The sequence below is a fragment of the Neolamprologus brichardi genome, unplaced genomic scaffold (genome assembly GCF_056152115.1).
Source record: "Neolamprologus brichardi isolate AB-2024 unplaced genomic scaffold, ASM5615211v1 NODE_ptg000033l+_length_6344489_cov_1, whole genome shotgun sequence".
NCBI classification, from domain to species: domain Eukaryota; kingdom Metazoa; phylum Chordata; class Actinopteri; order Cichliformes; family Cichlidae; genus Neolamprologus; species Neolamprologus brichardi.
In genome coordinates, this window is record NW_028270137.1 from 1,015,044 (window position 1) to 1,025,505 (window position 10,462).

The 10,462-nt window shown below is 40.2% G+C and overlaps 2 protein-coding genes across 2 annotated transcripts; both read left to right on the forward strand.

Moving 5' to 3' along the window:
* Positions 1-529: 529 nt before the first annotated feature.
* Positions 530-1,785, forward strand: LOC148094599 (uncharacterized). Its single transcript, XM_087837480.1, has one exon. The coding sequence runs from the start codon at positions 597-599 to the stop codon at positions 1,290-1,292; it is 696 nt and encodes a 231-aa protein (XP_087693606.1). The 5' UTR covers positions 530-596; the 3' UTR covers positions 1,293-1,785.
* Positions 1,786-7,558: 5,773 nt separating this feature from the next.
* On the forward strand, positions 7,559-9,522 carry LOC148094600 (uncharacterized). The gene is made up of 4 exons (XM_087837533.1): positions 7,559-7,595; positions 7,844-8,008; positions 8,399-8,521; positions 8,676-9,522. Exons 1-4 carry the CDS (start codon positions 7,559-7,561, stop codon positions 9,203-9,205), a joined length of 855 nt encoding a protein of 284 aa, XP_087693659.1. The 3' UTR covers positions 9,206-9,522.
* The last annotated feature ends 940 nt before the right edge of the window (positions 9,523-10,462 follow it).

Consider the following 10,462-nt stretch of genomic DNA (forward strand, 5'->3'; position numbering starts at 1 on the left):
CTATCTTACGTCAAAGCCAGAGTAAAAAGATGGGTCTTTAAATGAGATTTAAAAGACTGAACAGTTTCAGAAGAGCGAATGGCAATAGGGAGGTTGTTCCACAATCTAGGAGCTGCAATAGCAAAGGCACGGTCGCCTCTGGTTTTCAACCTAGACTTAGGTTGCATTAAGAGCATCTGGTTAGAAGATCTTAGTGCTTTTACAGGGTTATACAGATGAAGAAGATCTGTTAAATAGCTAGGGGCAGTGTTATTTAAGATTTTATAAGTGAATAAAAGAATTTTAAAATCAATGCGAAATTTCACAGGGAGCCAGTGTAACTTGGTTAAAACTGGAGTCATATGATCATGCATTCTGGCACCCGATAAAAGACGTGCAGCAGCGTTCTGTACTAATTGCAACCGGTAAAGAGAGGAGTGGGGGAGGCCTAAATAGAGGGAGTTACAATAGTCCAGTCTAGAGGTAATGAATGCATGAATAAGCTTTTCAAGGTCCTTGGGGGAGAGGAAAGGCTTAACTTGGCTGGTGGTGGGGGTGTTGACGAGATACCGGGATCAACAACACACGGAAACGGAGCGAGCGAGACAACAAACTAAATGGGGCCTAAGAGAACGCCGTCCGCTGAGGAAATTGAGGACATCAAAAAGTCACTGGACTTTTTAACTGAAGAAACATCAGCTATCAAGCTACAGCAGAAATATATCCTGGACATTGTCGAGGAGATAAAGTCGCTTCGCAATCAGAATGCGGAGAAGGAGAAACGGATTGTCTATCTGGAGAGCAGGGTCGCGGACCTGGAGCAATACACCAGAATGAACGATGTGATCATCACAGGGCTACACATAAAACCCCGGTCATATGCTCGGGCTGTGACTGCTGACAGCAAAGAGGACCATGGAGAACTGGATGTTAGCTCTGCAGAGCAACAGGTAGCTGGTTTCTTGCAGGCAAAAGGGATCGACCTGGACTGTAATAACATCGAGGCATGCCACCCTTTGCCCAGGAGAAACGCTAGTGATAAACCAGCTGTCATCATAAGATTTGTAAACAGGAAAAACAAGAATGCACTGCTGAAGCAGGGGAGAAAACTAAAGGGATCGAACGTCTACATGAATGACCATCTAACTAAATACAACGCTGACATGGCTAAGAAAGCACGACACCTAAAGAAACTGGGTAAAATTCAAAATACATGGACTGCAAACTGTAAAATATTTATTAAACTCAACGGTACACCGGAGGAAGCCAAAGTGCTGGTCATCAAACGCATCCAGGATCTGGAAAAATATTAACATGACTACAAATGCAAGGAGCTGAACAAACAATCAACATTCATCAAAGCAGGTAACAGAAGATAACAACGGAAGCTAAAGCACAACATATTAAATCATGGAACAATCAACTAATTTAACATCTGGGAATTATACACTGCTATCACAGAGGATTGCTAATTATGAGAATCTGGAGTTAAATGCACCACAAAACATGGAATACAATACACACTTTACAGAGCAGGACATTGATCCAGAATTGAACTTTTTTAACATCAGAAACATCAGCTGCTATTATACTGAAGATCAATTCAATAAAACTGTCAAGGCTGACTGCAAAATGTCCATAATCCACTTTAATAGTAGAAGTTTATATGCCAATTTTCACAAAATAAGAGAATACTTAAGCAAATTTGCACATCCATTCAGTGTGATTGCAGTATCTGAGACGTGGATTAATATGGAGAAAGGAGTGGACTTTGAAATAGACGGATATGAATTAAATGTTATGAACAGAAAGAATAAGAATGGTGGGGGTGTGGCCTTGTTTGTGGATAAAAATTTAAAATACAGGGTGGTGGAAAAAATGACGGTGGTGGTGGATAACATATTAGAGTGTGTAACAATAGAAATTAGTATGGAAAAAAAGAAAAATGTCATTGTAAGTTGTATATATAGAACACCAGGTTCTAATATTGAAATATTTAAGGAGTGGGTAGATAAAACATTTATTAGGACAAATCAAAAAGTTATGTTCATTTGTGGGGATTTCAACATAGACCTATTAAATCCAAACAAACATAGTATGACAGATGAGTTTATTAATACAATGTATAGCATGGGACTCTGTCCAGTGATTACTAAACCCAGCAGGATTACAGCACAGTCGGCAACCTTAATAGACAATATATTTACTAATGAAATAGAAAACAGATCTATAAGTGGTCTCCTAATTAATGACATCAGTGATCATCTACCGGTTTTTGTAGTGTATAACAGCAATTACAGGAAGGCCAAACAGGAAAATACAACAAAATACAAACGAGTGAGAACAGAGGAGTCCATAAATGCATTTAAAAGTGATTTACTTAAGCAAGAATGGGAGATGCTGTATGAGGAAAAAAATATTGATAAAGCATATGAGATTTTTTTAGGAAAATTTAAACTGTTATATGATAGCTGTTGCCCAGTAAAAAAATATAGTAAAAATCAAAAATATGCAGCGTGCCCATGGATCACAAAAGGATTACAAAATGCATGTAAAAAGAAAAATACCTTATATAGAGAATTTATAACAATCAGAAGTACAGAAGCTGAAAATAAATACAAGAAATATAAAAATAAATTAACTAGTATTTTGAGGTCATGTAAAAAGGAATATTATGAGAAATTATTAAATATGAATAAAAATAATATTAAAGGGATTTGGAAAACATTAAATACCATCATTAAAAATGGTTCTAGGCAGTCAAATTATCCTTCGTATTTCGTTAACAATGATAAAAATATTAGTAACATGAGTGATGTGGTTAATGAGTTCAATAAATTCTTTGTAAGTGTTGGGCCAGATTTGGCTGATACAATTCCTGATATAACAGATTCTGCAGAGAAAGAAACTAAACTCATTGACTGTAATCCTCATTCAATGTTTTTAACGGTGGTAGAAGAAAAGGAAATCATTGATATTGTTGGGAAATCACAAACAAAAAATTCTACAGACTCTGATGACATTGACATGGAAATCGTTAAGAAAGTGATCAGTGGCATCTCCAAACCCTTAACACACATTTGCAATTTGTCTCTACAAACTGGTGCATTCCCAACACAAATGAAAACAGCTAAAGTAATACCACTGTTTAAAAATGGAGATAGACACCAATTCACAAATTACAGGCCTGTTTCTCTACTTTCACAATTTTCAAAAATACTGGAAAAAGTTTTCATTAATAGACTTGACAAATTTATAGATAAACACAAAATAATAATGGACAGTCAGTATGGTTTCAGACCAAATAGATCAACATCTATGGCATTAATGGAACTAATTGAAAATATCACCAACAATATAGATCAAAGACAATGCACAGTTAGTGTGTTCATTGATCTAAAAAAAGCTTTTGACACAATTAATCATGAAATATTACTTGATAAACTGGAGTACTATGGTATTAGAGGAGTGGTGCTAGAGTGGGTCAGAAGTTATTTGAGAGACAGGCAACAATTTGTGAAGATTGGTGAATATCAATCAGAGTGCCTGGACATTGTTTGCGGAGTTCCACAGGGGTCAGTATTGGGACCAAAGCTGTTTATCCTCTATATCAATGATATATGTAAAACATCTGATATATTGCAGTTTATTTTATTTGCAGATGATACAAATATTTTTTGTGCTGGAGAGAATTCACAGCAGCTTTTGGAAATTGTCACACAAGAAATGATTAAACTAAAAACATGGTTTGACAGAAACAAGTTATCACTAAATTTGAATAAAACTACATTTATGTTATTTGGAAATTGTAAAAAAGATGCCGGAGCAAAATTGTTAATAAACAATGTTGAAGTAGAGCAAGTTTCTGAAACAAAATTTCTGGGTGTGATAATAGATAACAAAATCTGCTGGAAACCTCAAATAAAGCATATACAAGCTAAACTGTCAAGAAGCATCTCTGTACTGAGTAAAGTTAAACATTTTTTGCCTTCCAAATCACTCCGGGTACTTTACTGTTCACTCATATTGCCATATTTAGAATACTGTGTGGAAATCTGGGGAAATACATACAAAACTTCACTTCAACCACTATGTAAAACTCAGAAAAAAGCAATCAGGATTATTACTAAAGCAGGATTTAGAGACCACACTAACATCATGTTCTTGAAATTAAAAATTCTGAAGTTTATGGATCTTATAAAATATAAAACTGCAAAAATTATGTACAAAGCCAGATACAATATGTTACCAGGAAATGTACAGAGGATGTTTTTTGACAGAGACGGGGACTATGCATTGAGGGGAAAATTCAATCTGAAGACTCTTAAAGCACGGACACAGGTTAAAACCTTTTGTGTTACTATTTATGGGGTAAAACTGTGGAACAGTTTTACTGTGGACCTACAGCAATGTTCAAGCATTAGTCAGTTTATAAAGATGTTTCGAAAACTGATTTTGGAAGAATATGAAACTGATAAAATTGATCACCCATTGTATATATAACTATGCTAAACTGTATCTAAAGTATATCTATCACTGTAGCTATGTTTATACATGTTCTCCTTGTTTATTGTGTGGGGTAAGTGATGATGGGAATTAGGTGAATAGTGGGATTCAATAGAACGTTAAGCATGGGGTAGGGATTAATAAGTATGTTATACTTCTTCCTACTCCATTTCAGACCAATAATTGTCATTTCATGTAATTGAGACTCTGTTTGATTTATTTATTTATTTATTTTTATTTTTATTTTTATATATATTTTTTTATTTTATTTTCTTTGTTTTATCTGAGCACATACGTGTGTGTACACAGAGTAAATGCAAGTATGTGTACTTGTGTATATATTGTTTTGTTTTTTTGTTTGTATATGTCTGAAATAAAGATACTACTAACTAACTTTAGAAATTTGACGTAGCTGATAGAAACCGGATTTAACCACAGTAGATACTTGTTTCTCTAATTTGAAAGAGCTATCCAGGAGTACCCCAAGGTCTCTTACAACGTTGGAGAGGTAGCTAGCAAGTGGGCCAAGGGTAACAGTTAGTCGGTTCAATGGAATATGGCTGTCAAAGACAATAACCTCAGTTTTACTGTCATTCAATATTAGAGAGTTTTGAGATAGCCAGGTTCTCACATCATGAAGACAATTAAACAATGTATGCAATGGATCTGTGACATTCAAACTCAAAGGGAAATAAATTTGAATGTCATCGGCATAACAATGGAAAGAAATATTATATCTTTGGAAAATAGATCCCAAGGGCAACATGTACAGAGAGAATAGCATAGGGCCCAAAACAGACCCCTGGGGCACACCACAGAGAAAAGGAGCCGAGGAGGAGGAATATTGCCCCATAGTGATAGAGAGCGACCTCTCTGAAAGATAAGATTTAAACCATGATAAGGCTGTGCCCTTAAGGCCAACTACTTGCTCTAACCTTGATAATAAAATGTTATGATCTACTGTGTCAAACGCAGAAGTCAGATCCAGTAAGACTAGAACCACAGAGCAACCTGAGTCGGTGGTTAAAAGGAGATCATTAAAAACTCTTAGCAAAGCTGTCTCAGTACTATGTCGAGGCTTGAAGCCCGACTGGAATTTTTCAGAGATACCATTGGAATCTAGGAAGGTCTGAAGTTGTTTACAGACCACTTTTTCCAGGATCTTTGACATAAAGGGAAGCTTAGAAATTGGTCTATAATTTGAAAGAACACTGGGGTCGAGATTAGTCTTCTTAATAACGGGTTGAACAACAGCATGCTTGAAGGCAGACGGTACACAGCCCGAAGACAATGATGCATTCAAAATTAATAAAATACAAGACCCAATAGTATTCATTGCTTCCTTAAAAATACGGGCAGGGAGAATATCATGTGGGGAATTGGAGATTGTTAAGTGGTCAATCATTTCCTTTACATCAGAAAGAGTCACAGGCTCAAACTGCTGAAAGACAGCAGAGCATTTAGAAACTGAAACTTGATGTGGAACTACCGATAAAAACGGGGCTCTTAAAATAGTGATTTTTTCAATAAAATACCTTAAAAAACTTTCACAAAGAGCTGGAGAAACTTCCTTGTGTGCTGTAGTACGAGGATTAATCACGGAGTTAAAAATCTTAAAAAGAGCGTGGGGCTTGTGACAATTGGTCGAAATAAGACCTGATAAGTAGGCAGATTTAGCAGCTTTGACGGTCTTCTGATATTTTGACAGACAATTATGGAAGATTTCCGCTGACACTACGAGCTTATCCTTTTTATACTTCCTCTCAGCACGACGGCATTCGCGCCTGAGAGCACGGGTAGTTTCATTCAGCCAGGGTTGGCATGACGACTTAGTACGCTTAGTCTTATGTGGAGCCACAGTGTCCAGAATAGAAGAACATGTGGAATTAAAAAGGTTGGTAAGCTCGTCAGTCGATAAATCCACAAGACAGACGGAGTCGGGGAGCGCAGAGTTGGCGAAAAGAGTAGAGAAGTTGGTAATGGTTTCAGAATTAATCGAGCGCATCTGACGTAATGGACCCTGGCAGTTAAGCTCCATATGTCGTAGCATAACATTAAACATAACCACAGAATGATCAGAGATCCCAGAGTCCTTGATATCCGTTATACAAATATCCAGACCGTAGGACAAAACTAGGTCAAGCGAATGACCTTTTAAATGCATTGGTTCACTTACCCATTGTGTAAGATTAAAAGTGTCAAGAAGGGCAAGGAAATCCTTTGTTAGTGTGCTTGCCTCACAACAGACATGTATATTAAAATCGCCAACAATTAAAACACGATCGTAGCGTAAAAACAGGCTCCCTAGTAGTTCAGAAAACTGAAAAATAAAATCCTTAACAGATTTCGGGGGTCGATACACCACAACACAAAGAATTGGGGGAGCACTGTTCAGTTCCAGTAGCTGCACCTCGAAGCTGGTGAAAGAGACGGGTGGTAGTTCCCGGCATCGAAATTTGTGTTTAAAAATCGAAGCCAATCCTCCACCTCTGCCAGAGATCCTAGGAGAGCTAGCAAAGGCACAATCTGGGGGAAGAAGTTCTGAAAAAGCAGAAGATTCCTCAGGACGAAGCCAGGTTTCCGCCAGATAAAGAAAATCCAGCCCAGTTGAGACGAAAAGGTCGTTTAAAATAAAAGTCTTGTTTGCCAGTGATCTAACATTTAGCAAAGCCATCCGAAGTGTAGTCGGGTTGTTGTTAGTTGGAACAGATCTCAGCAGGCGAAGATTGCTGTAGTTCACACCACCTCTGGAAAGCCGCACCCAGCTCCGAACCGGTGGGCACTCGGTCGGGGAGTCTAGGTGAGCGTAGTGTTCAACAGGACTTATCCAGCGATGGCAGGGCAATCTATAGCAGAAGCGGCCCCAGAGAGCATGAGAAGAAGATAGAGTGTTTACAAATACGTGGTAGCTGGTCGCATCAAGTGAGTTTAAGTAAGCCTTGAGGCGAACACGAATACCGCTCCGTTTACCCCGTCGCCTATGACGTTTCCTAGGTGGAAGGGTAGCTAGGAAGCGGCGTAAATGATCAGAGATATCCGTCAAAGTTGAGAAAAAGTTCCCTGATTGCCACCTATGACTCCAGCCATTGACTCACCAAACCAGGCGTTTGGTGAGTCAATGGCTGGAGATTCAGAAGAGTTTGACGATCATAGGTAAGAAGCGCAAAGGCGTCAGGATAACACAGAGAAAATAGGATAGCAGACAGTAGACAAAATTCGAGGAGACGGCTTGCCGCAAACACTGGCGCCATCTTTGGAGCCAAACAGATCTACAGATTTAGGATTAGCTACAGGCTCCTCTACCCCTGCTAGCCCTTCTGTCCTGCCCAGGATGGCGCCCCTGGTGCCCCCTCATAAGGTCCAGCAGTCCTACTGTCCATCCAACAGCTCCTTCTCCCCTCTCACAGCCCCTATGGGAGCTCCATCTGTGGTGGCTACAGGCCTTACAGCTACAGCTACGGTGGCGGCTACAGCCTGGGAGGATACAGACACACACCTCACCTTGAGGACGTCCCCCCAGCAGGTTTGTGCAGCAGGCTGAAGAGATGGAACAGCAAGCACTCACATATTCATATGAGTACATTTAGTTGTTTTGAGAGGTGTACTCAACACAGGACAGTGGCTGCAGGTGCTAATTGTTCTGAGTTCAAAGTAATTAAGGCTGCTGTTGCAAAGTTTGATAATAGAATCTGAAGCTGGTAATGTTCAGGGCTGCAGTACACGTGTAAAGATGAGTCTGCTTGTATGACATCATATGTGCCTTTGTGTAACTCAGTGGCAAATAAATTGGGTACCATAGCTCCATATGCCATTAGTTACTTTACAAGTGTAAGGAAAAGCAGAAGGACTTGTTTTTGGTTCAGACCAGTTAAAATGATGAATGTCTTTCATTCAGTTTCCTTGCTTGGTTTAGACACTAACTGGGCGAGCGAGGAGGACGACCACGTGGTGGCCAGAGGAGAATATGACTTTACAGCTGCTTCTCAGGAGGAGCTTTCTATGCAAGCTGGAGAGATGCTCAACCTCGCTCCTAAAGGTGATGAGCTTTTTACTGGCTGCGGGACATTTGATTCTGAGTGCTTTGACCCAAAACCTTCTGTTTTTGTTTTCCTTATCTTAGAAATAACAGATGAGGGCTCTTCTTTTGTGTGAGCGTGCCCCATGTTTACAACTATCTCCCTCGTGTTTAGAGCTACAGCCCCGTGTGCGTGGCTGGCTCCTGGCCAGCGTGGACGGTGAGACCACCGGCTCGTCCCAGCAAACTACGTTAAGATCCTCAGCAAGAGAAGAGACCGCCGGGCCACAGATGTGGAGAGGCTCGCTCAGGCCCAGCAGGCGAACACGCAGGCACCCCAAACAACCTCAGCTGCACAAATCTGTGCCTCTCCTGCAGCCCATAAACGTACAGCATCTACCCGCATCATGTACAGTACATGAAGGACCCGTCTCGTCAGATTCATTAGGCTCAGCTGTGTCCCCCTCCTGTGTTTCCTCGTTTCCCTCTGTGTGTATTTATAGTAGTGATGGCCAAACAAAGCTTTCTGAAGCTTGTGTTGAAAAACGATTCATTACTGGAAGCTTTTTAACACAGTCCTCTGTGGTGACATCTGCTGGTCAAAAATATGAAGAGCAGCTTGAATCTACAGAAAAACTGAACTGCTTCATTATGATTGCCCACTCTGCAGAGTGGAATTCACAATTCACAATTGGACGTCACTGATCACGTGACTGTGGCCAAACGAGCATCGACAGAGTGCTTCTGAAGCGGTGTGTTGGTGTTTTCGACACACGCGCCGGAGCGTCAGCTTCAAGCGGGCCATCACTAATTTATAGCATTCGTCCTCTTGTGTGCGTTACTGGTCCGTCTGTGTTCCTCCATGCTGTTTTTCCTGCTTGTCATCGTGTTTTAACTCCATTCCCTCGTGTCCAGGTTTCTTATCTGGTTCTCAGCTTTCCCAGTTTAGGTTTTCCTAGTTTTGTTTCTCGCCTCCCTCGCCTTTGTTTGTATGTCACTCTCCATAAATAAAGCTCACTCACATCAGCAGTGCCTGCATCTTGGGTCCTCCATTCATATCTCAACACGCAAACCCTGACATTTATTGTGTAGTTACATACTGCTAGGAAGTGCTGACAAAATATGAAATTATGATGCTGTTTCTGTAGAGGCACAGTACCAACACAGAACAGCGGGGACACAGAACCAAAACCTAAGAACTAACATCACACATCAAGAAATCAAAGATTAATAAAACAAAACAGAAAACACTGAGCCAGCGACCCAGGACCGTGACATTCAGTTTCTCAAGGAGGAATCAAAGCAAACATTTGTTTCTTTTTATGAATAAGAGATTTCCTTTATGGGTTACGTGATGGTGTAAGTTCCAGCACAGCTCATTTAGTGTGCAGAAGTGCTCCGAGGCCCCTATGAAACACATGATTGAAAGAATCTAATAAATTAGAGGGTGCAGTAGCTGTAGTATGACTTTTTGTTCTCCTGCTGCATGACGACTTTACTTTTTTCTTTCTTTTGGTGGGAGGAAGTCGACATCTCAGTCCATTGTGACGTGCAGATCTTTGACTGGCTTATGAACTCCGTCAGGAGGAACTCAGCAGGAGAGGGAAACAAGGACCAACAAACCCGGCTTGGTAAAAAGGAACAAGAACAGAAAAAATCAACATCATTACACATCCCTGAGCTGTCATTTACACCACCTGTGGCGCTTGATTTATTGGTCACTAAACGTGGTGTGTGTTTGGTGCGTCACTGGCTGCGTGTTCTGTGTTACTTGTCGGTCGTTGGGTTTGGGCATTGATATTTGACATCACAGCAGAGAAGCGAATCTGGCATTGACATTTGACATCACAGCAGAGAAGCGAGTCTGGCATTGACATTTGACATCACAGCACAGAAGCGAGTCTGGCATTGATATTTGACATCACAGCACAGAAGCGAGTTTGGCATTGATATTTGACATCA